Below are 17,391 nucleotides of genomic sequence, written 5' to 3'. Positions count from 1 at the left end.
TAAGGTTCTCATGCTGTGTCGTCCCAATCCAGCCTCATTAACCATGCATTCTCGGAAAACATGCTGTTTCGATGGCGCGCTGTCACCTCGTTGCTTCATCACACTGGGCACCACATTTAAAATGCAGTTGCACACACACCTCTCAGTGCTTCCAGCCCAGGGCTGCTGCAAGGAAGAGTTGGCCCCAAAAGGCAAGAAAACTGTAGCCCCCTGGTTTAGTGACTCATCCCTCGAGCACCTTTTGAATGCTGTAGAAGCCCACCGTGATATCCTCTAACCATCTCTCTGGCTGTAAGAGGGGCAGCAACATTACCACTCTGGCATGGTAGGCGGTGGCAGTGCCAATGCTGCACAGAAGAGGTTGGCCATCCAATGCAGAAAGAGGATGAATAATCTCATCTGTGCTGCCAGGGTAAGACAACCATCTCATCACTCTAAACTCATGCACTCAAGCTCATCACACACTCACTGGCATCTCAATCACTGTCAGCTCAAGGGACATCACCACTCACTCTCTCACACACACTCTCAAATGTCCATCTGGCCTCATTTCCTCTGGAGACTGCCTCCTCTCCCTTCACCATCTTGAGGTAACTTGCACAGATCAACATGTGCCCCCCACACACAGACACCTTGGGATACCCCTCTTCCCCAGTACAGCCCTCGCCCTGCAGCCTCTTCCCTTGCCTGAGGCCACTTCTCCCCCTTCCCCAAGCAATCCCTAGCCCATCAGCCATTGAAAAGCCAACCCCACCTTACAGCTGGTCTGCTAGGTGGCGACCTGCCCGTGAGCCCCCTTAAAAGTGATGTAGTGTTGCCTGTGAAGCCTGGCGCTGATGAGCGTGAGTGCTGCCTGAAGCAAGGTAGGCAAACAAACCTCTAAGTCTTGAGCAAAGTGCAGCTCGCCAGGTACACTCCGCTTATGTACAGTTGTGAAACAGGTCAGGTGCTCAGATGATCCAGCGTGGAGGGACGATTCCGGTGAGCTGGGTTTATAATGATATGCAGATGTATTACAGTGAGCTTCCTGACTTCTGATGGCAGGAAACATAGCCCGCCATTGACGGGCAGAGAGGATGGTTGCAAACTGGTTTCATGACGTTGTGAAACTGATTTTTGACCTTTTCGCCGTATTGTCTGCTGATGTCATCGAACATCCCGACACCAACACACACCGAAAATCCCACCCATCCACTTAACTATGGAAAAATAGGTTAACACCTTTCTTGTCCTCAGGAGCTAAAGATCCTAACAGCAGATTGAATACTTTCAAAGTCATTGTCGTAAAAGGAAAGGTGACAAACAACTTGCACACAGCAAATTCCCACAATCTGTTTTCTTTAGTGATGTTGGCTGAAAGATAAATATTGGACAAGTCACTGAGGATAACTCTCTCGAAATAATATCATGAGATCTTTTACCTTCAGGTGAGAGAACGGAGAGGATCTCAGATTTGACATTTCAGCCCAAAACTGCACCTCTGACAGTGCAGCACTCTGTAGTTCTACAGTGGAGTGTCAGCTGGATTATGTGTTCAAGTTTCTGGGTTTGAACCAACATCCCATTGATTTAAAAGCAAATGTACTACTAACTGAGACATGGTTAACCTCTTAGTCATCTTAATCATTCAAACCAAGTCTTAATCACCTCATTTAATGTAAACTCACTCCTGCTTAGAAACTGAAGAAAGTCATATGCAAAAATGGTTCAGGGCACTGTGTGGGACTCATTGTTGCATCCCAAGGTGAAATTAGATTTAACACAGTAAAAGCTCTGGCCGTGTACAGGAGTGACTGACAAAATTGAACCAAAGAAGGATCTACAATGCCCCAACATTCACAACATCACACAGTCCAATTCGATGTGAGCTCTTTGATAAATGGGAATGATTTTGAATTTAATCCAAGGAAATTAACATTTTTTTTTGGTATGGTAGGGAAATAAAAGTGATTTTGACTTCAAACAAATAAACCAAATGATGGTGGGAGGTGTTCTCTGACCTTCCTGATATTTTTGTTCAGATCATCCAAGCTAAGTAGGAAGATGTGATCCTTGGCTCCCAGTAGCAGTTTCCCTCTCTCCTCATCAAGCAGCATGGTCTGGAAATCGAAGCCCTCAGCAGACCCTAGGAATGGAATGCAGCTGTTGGAGACCAGCAAATCTGTGGGAAAAGAACAAGAATCTTTATGACATTTAAAATGTTTTTACATCCCTCCTTTGTTTCCTTTACATGTACAGGAGCACAGCATGTTCACAGTTGTGAAATCTGTGCTTGTTCCTGGGTATAGTTACTGGATATCGCGGCGTCTACACGAAAATTCCACTCAAATATTAAACTGGAAGAAAGATTGCACATTTGCTCTGATTTTGTTTCAATTGTATAACTTTTGAACATTTTGCTCTACATTTTTTAAATTCCTTTTCTGGCTTTTCAACTGTCGCATTCTTGGAAAACCTATCACAGGCTTGCCGTTTCCAGCTCCTGTAATGCCTCTATTATAATTCAAAGCTGTTACCTCATCCCTCTTGAAATAATGTTCAGCAAAGAGTGTTCAATTGATCTTAAACATATCCCGCTGAATCACATTTCACCAACTCCTTAAAACCAGAGAAATATCACAGGAACAATCCGTCCTGGTAGAATTCTAGTGTTTCACCGAGAATTTGACAATTTATGTAAATACATGTGTAACTTTTATTCTGTTGTACAAACCTGTTCAATTTCCAAATTCCATTCCATAATGTTACCCTGTCACCAGAACACAATCGACTAAATTTTGAGTTGAAGTTGGTTCATTAAAGTTTCTGGATAATTAGACTGGGTGAGGACAGCTTTCAGGGAAGCTCAAAACTTCAAAGGACAAATTGATATTTCTCAAAGGAGAAAGGGATCCCCAGAAAGTAGGCAACTTCAATTGAAATATTTTTTAAAAATGTTTAATTTGTGATGGAACACAGGGGGCATCACACATTGTGCACTGGAAAACCAAGAGTAGAGTTCAACTGAGAACATTTTGCTATTCAATCCATTTCCCCAGTGTAAAAAGAAATATCATAAGTTGCTCATGTTTTGCACTCTGATGATATGGCCAAGTCAAAATAAGAAATACTGATCTCTTGATTTCATTGAATATGCTTTGAATTCTTTGAATCCTTTCCTTAAACTTATTATGGGCAGGATTTTGCATTTTGTGCAGGACCCCAATGTCGGGGGTGGGGGGGGTGTGGTCAAATGGGGGTCACAACCCTGCACTGTTTGGGCAACAGTCACCTGGCTGGGATTGTTCCCAGACTGGCCAATTAGTGGCCAGAGCAAGGATGGACTCGCCATCCATTCAAGACTGGTGGGTGAGCGCTTGAAGCTGGAGGTCCAATAGAAGGCCTCACCACACCTCCCCACCACCCCCCCCCCCCACCCACCCCACCCACCCCACCCGCCCCCCCCACCCACCCCAACCACCTCACTTCTCGGAAGGAGATGAAGCCAATAGTTCAGGTAAAAGAGAAAGAAGGCACCTCTGTCTTGAGGCAACCTCTCCCCAACTTTTTAAACTTTCAAATTAAAAATTTGCAGCCAAGCCACCAAATGTGACAGGGGATCCCTTCCACAGAGCAGCTTAAATGGCCAGATAAGCAGGGGTTGCTTCTGAGCCTGCCTGGAGTGTTGGACCGCAGTCTGCCAGAAGGAGGCCACTTCCAGGCAGCTGGCCTAGTCCCTGACGCCTCTGACAATAGACCTGAATAGGCCATTAAATATTCTCAGGATAGCCCTTTGGCCGCCAATCCCGCTCTGGAAAAATGGATAAGTGGTGGGAAGGTGCTGGAAAACTGGTGTGCTAGCCAGCAGCACAAGTATTCCTTGTCCTCTGCCTTCATACTCACTCCATCGGAGGTTGAAATTCCTGCCGTGTTAAAATAATAACAGTATTCCAGCAGATAGACGAAAAGCAATACTGAGAAAAGAGGCATGTCATACAGATCAGAAGGTCAAACCACAAGATCATGTTCCCTTTAGTTTCTTAGTATTAAAACCGTATGATCAATGGGAGATTGGATTCTTAAAGAACCCCTGTGCTGAGGTGGGACCACAAAGCTGGAGTTATTTACCCCCTCAGTTCTGCTTAGCTTGTTTGACTCTTGGAGTCAAACTATAGATGATAGGTTAGTGCTGTCAAATATTTGACTCCCACCTTCTCCATAGAATCTGTAAATGCTAGGATAACTCATAGCTCAAAACGAATGCAGAACAATTAATGGGACAGAAGAGTTTCCCTCAAATGTTCTAGTTCTGTTCCTTTATGCCAGTCATTTGACATTAACAAAGGGCTTTTATGATTTAATCTCACTTTCCATAACTTTTACCTGGTTAGATTAAGCAGGCACGCGTGATCATTTTTGCATCAGATAAGCATTTTTCCTCTGGTTTAGTTTCTTGTCAATGATGAACATTGTAAATTCTTCAATAAATACTTGGAACTCTATTTTATTTCATCTCAGCATGGCTCCTGAGGTCCACCCACGGTGGATACTGGCTGAGTGGACATGGACAGTCTAAGGGCAAAGGATGGTGGGTGGGGTCTATGGGTTGGCATGAGTTGGCACAAAGTTGGAATAGGGGATATAAAGGACTATGGCGGGGTGGTGAGTAAAAGGGCCATGGGTTGGCAGTGAGAGTATGAGGGTCATGGGGCATGGATAGAAGGGGCATAGGTTGGCATGGAGAGAATGGGAGTCATGGGGTGGGTAGAAGTGGCATAGGTTGGCAGTGAGAATATGGGGGTTAAGAGGTGGGTAGAAGGGGCATAGGTTGACATGGAGAGTATGGGGGTCATGCGGTGGTGGGTGGGGGGACATGAGGGGGCATCAGTTGGCATGGCTGAGACATGAGGGTTGTGTGGGAGGTGAGGGGTGTGAGGTTTGAGGGCTGTTATTTGTTTTACTCTTTTTATTACCATTGGGATGATATCCCAGAGTACCGAGGCAGGTCTTTTAACCAATCCACTCCAGCACCCAACAGCCTCTGTGGCTACCTCCGCATCGTTTCTGGGGACAACAGACCTGGCTCCAGTTAACACCCAGAACAAAAATCCAAATATTCAGGGAAGTTTCTCCTGAGTTGGGTTTGGGGAATTCTCCCAACTCTGTGCACCCAACTTGGGAGAAAAAATTTGATTCTAAATTTCAGAATTTCAACCCTCAAGTCCCACTCTTTCTCATGAGCCAATGGGGTTTGCCCCTGCCACCCATTCACCACTTTCCTCCCCAGCATCCAGCAGAATTATTGCTTCAACTACATTCTGAAGCAAAAGGTTTTAACCTCTCACCCCCAGTTTGCTGCATTTTCCCACCCACTGACCACAATCACTTCCTGTTCCACTACCTGCTATATTGTCCCTTACAGACTACCACCCCCAATTTAATTCCCATTATACAGTAGCACCTCAAACTGCATTTTACATCTGCAATACTCAACCTCCTCATCCCGCTGATCCAATTTTCTCTCCTGGTCACTTTTTCTTCCATCCAGCTCCTCCCAATCCCTCCTCAAACAGTTTCTGGCCCTCCTGTCCCTCCTCATGTGCCTGTTTCCCTCCCCCTCTCTCCACAATTTCTACTTTTCTCACCTTCTAACCCTAATTGACTGAAAAATTCTGATTGGTCTTTATTCGTTGTACAACGGCCAAGAGTTAATTAAAACTGTTTGGCATGAGAGGAAGACTAGGAAATGCTGTGGAATATTAAACAATTACTTATAACTCTGAAAATATCAAAATCAATAGGAAATTAGATCTTCAGTTATAAAATATTAAATCTTGTAACAGTGAAGATTTGAGATAATAGACTGTGGAATTTTACTGTGAGGGTGGGGAGGGGGCAGTGGGGGCAGTTATGAAAAGCAGACACAACCACTTCCACTCACATTAAGACGTATAAAAGGACCGCTTGGCAGCTGGGACTGATTAACTGTCTGCATGGACGTCACACACAAAATGAGCTTCTATATATAACTCCCGTATCTAGAATGTGCTTTTCCTTTTCAAAGTTTTCTATCATTTTCTGAAATGATCATTTATTCAAATGTTAAGTTATTTTATAGTCAATAAATCAACGTTGAAAAATGCCACGAGCCACCAGGTTATCAGCTGGTCTAATCACTGCTGTGTAACTTCTGACAGGATTTGTTGCTTTTTTTTTGATGAAGGGACAACAGAAGCTGTTGCTTCACCTCACCAATCAACTAATGGAGTGGAGCCGGCACTTCAGCTGTCCCTTTCCATTTATTCTCAATTAATCACTTCTGAATGTGTTGCACTTTCATTTTCCTGCATAATGTAAATAAAAACCTAGCCTTTCCTAAAGACAGTATGAAAGCATTTCAGGATTTTCAGTGAGCTGCTTTATTTTGCCTCCCCCGCTGCAAGCGGCCCCACCTGTAGTGTTTCTTTTCCCCCAATGCTGATTGACAGGCCCAAGTGGCCGGAGTCCCAGGAATTAGAACCACAGCCATTTAAATGGAAGGCAGGTATTCCAGTGCCTGCATTATCCCAAGGTTTAACTGGACTATTGTCTTGTATCTGACACTGGGATATCAGGTATTCTGTATGAGTTCAGATAAGGTTAACCTATTGAGCAGTGAGTACAATACCTGTTACCCTTCTGAATGATTGTGGATATGAGATTTCCGGTGTCTTGTTGGGCCTGTCAATCAGTATTGCTAAACATTAAATGAGCGCACATCAGTTGAAATCCATTGGAATCAGGTATCATCTAGTATGTAGCAATGAATCTCTTGTGCGCCTTGATGAGTCACAGGGTGCATTGGATTATAATGTTGACTTGTTAAACCTCAACAATAACTGCCTTCCTGCTCTGAGCAAAAAGAGAGACCCCCTCCCCCGCAATAGGTTTCCTTTCCATTTGGTGCTCCCTTCCTATTCTTCTCTTTCCACATTTCAGCCCTCAATGGGCTCTCTGCGCACCCACTACGACAGGGATCTCTTGCTTAAAGAAATAATGCATTTTCATTGCAGCTTTCATGACCTCAGGATGTCCCATAGTACTTTACAGCTATTGAAGTACTTTTGAAGTGTTGTTACTGTAGTAATGTAGCAGACATGACAGCTAATTTGTACACAGCACGCGACCACAAAGCAGCAATGTGTTAATAACCAGATCATCTATTTTTATAATGTTGATTCAGGGATAATTATTGACCAGGACAATGTGAAGGACTCCACTAATCTCGTTTGAAGTTGTGCCATGACTTCTTGTGTTTCCATCTGAGAGGGCAGACAGGTCCTCGGTTTGACGTCTTATCTGAAGGACAGCTCCTTCGACAGTGCAGCACTCGCTCAGGTTCACTGAGGAAGTGGTTTTTGTGTTCCAGTCACTGGAACAGGACGGTGAGAGCACTACAGCTGAGTCACTGCTGACACCAATCACAGGTGCTAGCTCCAAGGTAAATGCATAAACAGGGTACAGGAGAGAACCAAGAGATATAACTTATATTTTACTTTTATGATACAATTTAAGACTTTGATCAGTGATTACACAAATGCACATCTCTTAAATCAAATAATAGGTGTTCAAATAAATTGGTTGTAAATGTAAACATAATGAAATTATGTAACTCAGCTGTATTAAAAATTATATTCCTCACAATTTTTGGAGTGTATGTGCCTGTGTGTGTCATTTTCAAACACATGGGCAGGATTTCGCTACTGAGGGAGGTACTGCAAGTCAGGAAATTTCCCAACCCGGCAGGTCCATCTCCGTATAAAGGGCCCCGTCACACGTAATTTTTGTTCTGGGGAGGAGGAGGCATGATTGAGTCATACCTGCTGCTTCTAGGGTCAGGCAAGTGCTGAGGCTGGCAGGTTAGAAGGCCCACCTTGGTTCTCTGAGATGGCCCTCTAACTCTCATCACTCACCTCTCACCTCCCCCCCCCACCCCCAACTAAGCATTGTGCCACTGCATTACCGCCATGCCACCTCCATAGCCACTCACCTAGTATCCACTCTGGGCAGACTTCAGGAGCCATGTGGAGATGAAAAAATGTAACTTCTAACCAACTAATAAAGCTCTCATTCACAAAACCCATTCAACCCATTTAAGTCCTCTCAAGTGGACAATCTGTTAAAAAAACCTCTTCAATAACCACATCAAAGAAATAATAATTTAATAACCTCTTAAAACTGTCAATCAAAATGTGAATTTAGCCATCCCTGCCCTCTTGAGATATATGCTTCTGGAGATTTTAAATTTCAGCCAAGCATTCAGAATGGGTTAAGCTGTAATAACATGCTTTGAGAAATGTCAACATTGAAGTTTATTGAAGCTGCAGGAACAGATGGTAATGAGTTTATTTTCTGAGCTACACCAGATGGCCTGTTAATCAATGCACTCCAGCATCATGTTTTCTTTACCCTGACAGCTGTAGCCTACTTTTCTTTCCATTTTTTAAGGACTAGCGATTTAAATAACCTCAGGTTATGATACTTAAATAGGGCTTATGCACCTTTGTGAAGCATTTACACCTCCTCCATAAATTTGTGGCTCCAACACTGTGGGTTAAGTTCTTTGAAACTGCGTAAATGGGGTCTGTTTGAACTCAGCACTGATTCCAACGGCCCTGCTGAGTTTGGGTTTCCTGCCTCTCTGTGATACACACACCTTGCCCCTTTTCCCTTCCTGGCAAAAATTGAATTTACCGGAGTGGGACTTCTGCATTGGGGTCCCACCCATCATTTTTTACTGCTGCTGGAGTAGGCCCGACTCCCAAAAGGTCTGACCCATAATCTTCATTGAGAGAAGCAGATTTCCATTTTTTCAGCTGTCAGTACAGTGATTGCAGTGTAATTAATGAGAGAGCCCATTTAGAACAGGAATAATCTGAATCGAACAGGTCAGTGTTGTGTAAACTACTGCCTGAAAGAATCTGTTTCATGAGTGTAGACAATGACTGTGGTCCTTCCCATTTGCCTGATGTATTTTTGACACTCTGTGGTTCTAATATTTTGTTTCTTTAATATTATTGTATTCTCTCTCTGTGATCAAGTTCCAGATGCATCTGTGTGCTAATCACTTGTGATAATTGTGAAAAAAATGTAGAGATAATTAGTAGCTTTGTAATTACAGGAAATTTAGCACGTGAATGAAGGGTTTGACATTTTGCCTGGGAGTTCTTGCAAACGTTAAATTGCTCAAATTACTCATATTTAATCCTTACAATTAAAAACATTGATAAAATGTAAAGGATTATGAAAGAGAAACAATAGTAAAAATCAGATTATCGCTTTTCCTATTTCTAAGATACAGACAGCCTCAGTGTGCATACTGCAGCCTTCATAAGTGTGAATGTTTAAGGGCAATTTGACATTAATTAAGAACAATATCTTCAAGTTCTTCTTTGACCCATGAAAAATAACATTGAAATCAGCACATGAAACACTGCCAAATATTTGTTGAAGGGATGGCATTTCAGAATTCTTTTTAAAAAGTTACCCATTAAAATCACTTTAAAGCTTATGGTCACATCCGTCAAAACCTACTGCCGATTAACGACTGATCAAAGAACTGTGTCAGAAACTAAATTAAGTCCGATCCCAGGATGTTAACAGGCTTCCTGTCACATTTATCATTAACATCGATACCACTGGAGTCATGGCCAGGGGTGTGGGCATCTTGCATTCACAGATAGCATCACCTTCAATCAGTCTTCACCTTCCTCTTACACAGCTGCTTTTGTACAAAAACATGTCGAGCATTAAGCATGATGGGATAAAATGGAACAAGAAGAAATTCTTCACTCTGAGCAGCAGCCTGTTAGATCAGAGTCCTGGCTAGGTGCCCAGCTGAGATATACATTTGTAAACTGTCACAAAAGTCAAAAAAAACAAACACTGCCACATTCAGTCAGTCTTTCAATTGAAATGAACCCCTGGTTCACATTTTTATTTATTTATAAGTGTTAGACATTTTAGACATTGACACTCCAGACCTGACACATACATAGCATGAGAAGGCAGTACCAGGGTATATTTACCAGATAGGTCAGCTACTTTTATTTTACTACAAATATAATCTATAAATGTTTAAAAAGTTATCCCTAAAAGGTAGGAAGTTAACTGGAAAATGCTAGAAAATTGGAGTTAATTGGGAACCCAGCTTTAAATTCCTCTCTCGATATTAATGCTCAGGCTTTCCCCACAAAGTGAACAATGTGAATATTAATTCATCCCCAGTGGAAAATGGGAGAGGCCTTTCCCCATTGTCAGCCGTGTGCTTCCTCAAGCAGGAGTCAGGAGCAGGCTCCAGGAGCAGTCTGCCTCGTCCTCTGTGTAACAATATTGATTGTTGTTGCTGGAGTTCAAAATGGCACAGCATTTACTAAGCCCAGCCGTCAGACAATGCAGACTAGGCCCAGGGTGGAGGAAGAGATAGACAGGCAAAGCTGATGGATAGCAGCCATCGTGCTTTTGCCTATAGTGTAAGGACTGAATAAAGCAGGCAAAAAAAAAAGGGAGAAAAGTTCAGTGTGATCCTTTAGTTCTTCAATTAATACTTCACCAACAGAGGGTGTGTGGGAATGGCATTTGGAGAAACTGTGACTCCTATCACAGAAACTAATGAAAGGACAACTACAAGACTCGTTTTGAGAATTTCATTTGCAGATTTCACTGCACAGTATTTGATCAATTTTCTGGACGAGAAACAATTTGAGAAATTTATATGACTTGGCAATGGAGGGTTGCTCTAATCAATAATTACAAACATTAAAGTACTTTTAAATGTTAATGTTCCTCTTCGGTTTTTCAGTATTATCTAAATTCTGAACCAACCCACATGCAGATGATAACAGCAGCGAAGTTTCTGTTTCAAATTTCTCTAAATCACCACTAACTGACTTCATTATCATCCGATACCAATGATGCGTGAATGAAAGGGGCAAGTACTTCATGGGAAGTTTGAACACTTAATTGTGCAGCTGCTTGCCTGAATGCAACAGAAATACCTGCTAATCAGTCCAGAAATCCTAAGAGTATATTGGGTAGGATTTTCCATTCCGGGACTAAGTCCCGTGGTAGGGGCGGGGCCGGGAAGTATTTCTCACTGTGGAGTCCGCTGGGAATCTGCGCCATACCGTGCAACTCCAGCCTCATTCATTATATGCAGTTGGGGATTTCCTGACCGTGCTGCGTGGTGGAGTGGGCTGGATAGTGCGCACCCTGCCGTGATATCTGGCACCATTTCTAAAAGACGCCCAGACAGCAACCTACCCAACATTGAAGGAGGAGAAGGTCTGAAGAGGGCAGGAGACTCCAGTGCCTGAATTCAGTGTTGCCTCCCTGGGGGGGGGGGGTGGTGGCGGGGTTGGAGGGGGACCATCAGATGTTGATGGCACCAGCAAGCGCCGCTAATGACATTTCTCCGTGGGCTTTATTCTTATATCCGCAAGTATTAACTGCTCTGGAGGGAGCTGCCCAAGAACCCTTGTGGACAACCTGCAGTGCATCAATCAGATGACTCACAATCCAATGGGTTATCTGTAAGACTGGAAGCATGACAAAGATACCTGAAACCCAATTGCTCTTAAGTGCCCTGCAGGATAAGTTAAACCACAATGGGAGAGAGGGAAAAGACTTTGAGAAGCAAGCAGCCCAGCAGGCAGGGCTGGACCAGGATAGAGCCTGCGGAGATGGAGATGTTGACAGGCAGCCTCCATTGAGTAAAGATCCATGTATGTCACATTGAAACCTCTATGTTGGAAGCAGCTCTCACTCATCCCGTGAACGAAGGCTGGCTAGACAGCATTTATTGCCCATCCTTATTTGTCCTTGAGAACTGAGTGGCTTGCTGGGCTATTTCAGAGGCATTTAGGAGTCAACCACATTGCTACAGGTCTGGAGTGACATGTAGGCCAGACCAGGTAAGGACAGCAGATTTCCTTCTCTCAATAGAATTAGTGAACTAGATGGGTTGTTATGACAATCAGTAATGGTTTTGTGGTTGCCATCAGACTTTTAATTCTAGGTTTTCTTTATTGAATTCAAACTTCACCCTCTGATGTGGTGGGATTCAAACCTGAGACCCTACAGCATTACCCTGGGTCTCTGGAATACTAGCCCAGTGACAATACCACTACGCCACCACCCCCACTACTGCCATGTAGTCATTCGCTCTCTCCTCCCTCACTTACAGGTGCCAGCAGGAAGAGGGTAAGGCCCGAAGAACACGAGGCGCTGCTCGGCCCTCAGACAAGACCAGAGAGGATCAAATACATTGTGGAGGAGGAAAGTGCACCTGTAGAGGCATCACAGCAGTTACCTGCACCCTCCACCAGCCGGGAGACACGCACCATGGTGGGTATTAGACCTGGCTTAGGATGGTTCACACATTCCAGTGGTCACTGTCTGGACACATGTCCATAGCAGGTGGAGGCAGAGTCAGCCAAGCTCACCAGCACTTGGAGGACTGCTGGAGAAGAGGCAGCTGCAACTTATGAGTTGGACGATGAGCCTCTGAAATCTGCCTTCTGTGAGATGCTGGAAGGCAGCAAGAGGCGAGGAACCTCAGGCAGAGAGTGTCGGAGGCTCTCAACAATGTGGTTCACGAGGCGGAGGATTCCGTCCGCCTGCTCTCTCATGAAGTGGTGCCGACCTGTGCACGCATGGAGATCTCCATGGGGAGGGTGAGGGACTCCATGGAGAACCTGGTTCAGCAGATCCTGCCAGAGATGCGCACAGACCTGCACTCCATCATTTTAGCCAGTTGGACACACCTGGGGCCTCCACTCAGGACCCTCTGTGGGTGTAAAGCCCTTCCAAATCCCCCTTGCCTGTGACACTTTCAGCCTCTATGACCACAGAGAGAGCAGCTGCCCCACAGCGGGACAGCCAAAGTAAACTGGAGCCCTCCAGGCCTCGGGTCTCCAGAAGACATCTGTCAAGGTTCATTCAAGGCAAGAGAGCAAACAGGTCAGCAGACTGCCCCCACCCGGCCTGCGGATGTCAGGGGAGCAGCTGGAAGAAGCGGCATGGAAAGAAAAATTTAGAAGTCTTGAATTCACAAAACCCCATGTCCCCCGGAATCAGGCACATGCAGGGAGGTAAAGGTCTTTGCCAGGGTCTTTGTGAGCCGTGTACAAGAGCTTCCCGCGCAGGCTGAGCCTTTACCCTTCACACTCTCATCTGTCCCGATACCCGAGCATTGTAAATACTCCATGTTGGGTTTCCCCTTCAGTTGTCCAGTTGCGTTGACCTGTAGCTCCACCCACCCCCCGATGACCCAGCTCCCGTGCAGCATCTCGAGATCTCCACCACGAGGCTCTGCATAGTTGCGAGCGGCCAAGATGCAAGTAACATTTCAAGTTGAGTCGAATACCTTTTCCCTTCCCCCGTCACCCGCACCCTCCCACCCATAACCACCGGCCCTCCAGGAATCACTTTCTACCTACTCACAGTTACCCTTCAAGCCTCCTCCATCACCCCCCATCCTGTTCAGGTCAATGTTGAAGTCTCCTACCTTCCCAAAGTGCCCACCGTCATCACAGTTGATATGCCCCCTCTCATTCCTCCAAAGCCTAGAATTCATTTCTCATTCTGTCTCCTCTCCAACAACCCTCAGTGCCCCATTCACCCGACATCACCAAACCCCATCCTCCCCCCCACCCTACTCACTCCCACTGCCCTCTTTAAGCCCCACTATTCCTTCCTATCACTGATTCCCTGAGGTTGCCCCTAGGACACACCTATTAACACCACGGACCCCTCCCTCGGTACCCCTTTCCCGTCTTCCCCTCCCCATGCCCATTCACACCTACACACCCCACCCCCTGTACCCCAGCACAACCCTTCCCACCCTCCCCCTCCATCCCACCTCATCCATACCATGATCCCCGCAGCCTCTGTCTCTGTCCCCTGCCACCCCCAATCTCAACCGCCCACATCTCGGTCTCCACACCCGCCCCACCTCTTCATTTCTCTTCTCCCCGTCTAATCTCGCCCCCAGCACAGACCATCACCACCCGCCAGCATCTCCTGCAGCCTTCCACCCGCAGCTTGAAGATCCATCTCCTGGAAACTGCTTCAGCGTGAAGATCCACCTTGGTGATCCCCGCCCACCCACTGCGCCACGTGGGTGTTCCAGGGCCTGGTCACTGGAGGCCGCCATCCTCCCTTCCAATCTCCGCAAGCCACCCCAAGGTAAGTGCCGACATGGACACGCCGTGTTGGTCCAGATGTGTTCTGGATCGACGTGATTTCCCACTGGCCGAGGTTCCAGTCGGGCCTTCATCTGCATCCCACCAACAGGATGCAAAACCTTTTCACCCTGGCCTCTGGCAGGAAATGGTGACCCACCCTGATGTGCGGGGACCACACACTCCCATCGGCACTTTACCTCAGTGGGAAACCAAGTTTTCAGCTCCTGTGGCGTTGTTTCCCCCACCCCACCCCACACACCCCCAACCATTAATCCCACTGTGGGGGAACTGGAAAATTCCCCCCATTGTTTAAAAGTAACGTTTATCTGATTAGATTTCAACAAACCGATATTTGCTGTTTATTTTTGCCTTCATGCAGGATACCACCAACATCGACAGTAGATGCAATAAATTGTGTAGTGGTTATAGGTTACATCAAGTTTGACCTTAAAAGTTCTGAGTACTAAAGGTGGAAGAGAAAACTGAGCACAGCAAAGAGTTTAGATCTTGTAGGAAATTATGAGTTCGAGTAAGCAATGAGACAATGGCTCCAAACCAGCGAGGACAGAAAGAGCATGTGGTATGGCAGATGTAGGGCCAAGAAGGATCAAGGGGAAATGTTTAACATTACATTAGTATCAATTAAGCAGAGAATGGATCTTTAAGAAGAGCTAGGCTGCAGATATTTCACATGTTGCTAAGTAATTAATTGCCATGGGTTTTTTTGGATCAAAATAGAAAATTGTCAAGTGGTATCACATTTAATTATCACTATATTTAGTAATAATGATAGATTGGCGAATAGGGTGTGGATTAGTTGTGTACCATTCTCCATACAAGGGGACATAACCTTAAAAAGGGGAGTCCAGTCATTCAGGAGAAAAGTTAGGAAACACTTCTTCAGGAAGTGGGGAACTCACTCTCACAAAAAGCAGAAGATGTGAGCTCAATTAATAATTCTAAATCTGAGATCAAAAGATTTTTGCTAGATAAGGGTATTAAGGGATATGGAGCCTTGACGCAAATGAAATTAGAATACAGGCCAACCATGATCTCACTGAATGGTGGAAAGGCTCAAGGGCCTGAATAGCCTCCTCCTGTCCCTCTGTCCCCATGAGCAGGCAGTCTGGAAGACATGACAAGTAAAGGTGAGGCAGCTCTCCACATTAATTTTAGGGCACTTGTTTCAAAACAATTATTAATTTGGGTATAACTTTACAGAAACATAGAACGATTTATGGCAGAGAAGGATGCCATTCTGCCCATCATATCTGTGCTGACCAAGAAAGAGCTAACCAGTCTAATCCCACCTTCCCATGCTTGGTCTGTACCCCTGTAGATTATAGCGCCTCATGTGCATATCCAAGTTTTCTTTTTAAGTGCGATGAAGGTTTCTGCCTCTACCGCATTCACAGGCAGTGAGTTCTATACACCCACCACCCTCTGGGTGAAAAAAATCAGATCTCAACTCCCGTTTAACCCTCTATTAATTACTTTAGATCTATGCTGTCTGGTTATTGACCTCTCTGCTAAGGGCAATAGATCCTTCCTAACCACTCTATCCAGGCTCCTGATAATTTTATACACTTCAATTCAATCACCTCTCAGCCTCCTGTAAAGAAAACAGCCACAGCTTCTCCAATCTTTCCTCACAGCTAAAATTCTCCATTATGTCAAAATCTATGCATTAAATCATTTAATAGATATTAAATAAAGGAAAGCAAAATACCATGGATGCTGGAAATCTGAAACAAAACAGAAAGTGCTGGAAAAATACTCAGCTGTTTTGGCAGCATCTATGGAGCGAGAACTCTGGTTTCAAGTCCAATATGATGATACTTCACTACTGCACCTTAGCTACTGCTAAACTGGGTTAAATGTTGGTTATTTGATCCACATGCGTATAAAGGATAATAATATGTTAGATAAATGTTAAGAAAGTCAAACAGTAATTGATCAAACAAAAGCAAAAGAACTTGAATATTGCTGAGAAAAGGGACATGTCGAAGCTTTTCATCATGCACTCATCAGGACACTTAGCAAGAATGCCAATGTAAGCGGGGAAAATAGCAATTTATTCTGTATGTGAAAAGAGTGCTGATTGGTTGGTGAATGGCGTTGTCGTGGAGAACGCACTACTGATGGTGACTGACAGTTAACTGCCGAGCATTGTTTGAAATTTAAACCAGACAGCTTGACCGTGATTGGTCAAGACATTGCCCTGGGGACTGAACCAGTGAATAGCTGTCACTTACCTTGTTTAGCTGAAAGAGGTACAATGTGTGTACATGTTCTTTTTGTCTGCAAAGAACAGGGCCCTGTGTATTAATATATGTAGCTTTCATTACATGCAAATACACCATACTGCGAGCCCAACTGACAATCTTAAACTGGTTGTCAGCGTAATTCTGCGTACACTGAGTGTTATTTAGCAATTGTTGTCTAATTGTGGAATTACATCTAATGTTGGACACTGTGGTTTGAGTTTTGCAAGCACAGGCTGGTTGGGTATACGCCACCCTGCTCTCATGCCCACATGTCCGTCCTTGGCTTGCTGCATTGTTCCAGTGAAGCTCAATACAAACTGGAGGAACAGCATCTCATCTTCCGATTAGGCACTTTACAGCCTTCTGGACTGAATATTGAGTTCAACAATTTTAGATCATGAACTCTCTCCTCCATCCCCACCCCCTTTCCGATCCCCCTTTTTTCCAATAATTTATATAGATTTTTCTTTTCCCACCTATTTCCATTATTTTTAAATGTATTTCCATCCTTGTTTTATCTCTAACTTTTAGCCTATTTCGATCCCTTTCCCCCACCCCAGCCCCACTAGAGCTATCTTGCTCGTCCTGCTTTCTACCCTTAATGTCATCATTAGCACATTCCTCAGCTAATATCACCACCGTCAACACCCCTTTGTCCTTTTGTCTATGACATCTTTGGCAATCTCTCCTTTGTCTCCACCTATCACTGGCCCTCTACCCAGCTCTACCTGTCTCACTCCCCTTCAACCAACTTATAATCCACCTCATTTCTATATTTCTTAGTTCTGATGAAGAGTCATTCGGACTCGAAACGTTAAATGTGTTCCTCTCCGCAGATACTGTCAGACTTGCTGAGTTTTTCCAGGTATTTTTGTTTTTGTTTCAGATTTCCAGCATCCGCAGTATTTTGCTTTTATCTG

At 44.6% G+C, this 17,391-nt stretch overlaps 1 protein-coding gene across 2 annotated transcripts in view; it reads right to left on the bottom strand.

Annotated features, from left to right (window-relative positions):
- sema3d (sema domain, immunoglobulin domain (Ig), short basic domain, secreted, (semaphorin) 3D) overlaps window positions 1-17,391 on the bottom strand; it is a 360,181-nt gene that overhangs the window by 277,191 nt on the left and 65,599 nt on the right. For both annotated transcript variants that reach the window (XM_041202541.1, XM_041202540.1), the window contains one exon: window positions 2,001-2,161. In XM_041202541.1, coding sequence (XP_041058475.1) covers window positions 2,001-2,161 — 161 coding nt within the window. The remainder of the gene's footprint in view (window positions 1-2,000; window positions 2,162-17,391) is intronic.

This window comes from Carcharodon carcharias, chromosome 13 (assembly GCF_017639515.1).
Source record: "Carcharodon carcharias isolate sCarCar2 chromosome 13, sCarCar2.pri, whole genome shotgun sequence".
In the NCBI taxonomy this organism is placed as follows: Eukaryota; Metazoa; Chordata; class Chondrichthyes; order Lamniformes; family Lamnidae; genus Carcharodon; species Carcharodon carcharias.
The sequence above is the reverse complement of the archived record's forward strand: the minus strand, read 5'-3'. Positions and strand labels throughout refer to the sequence as shown.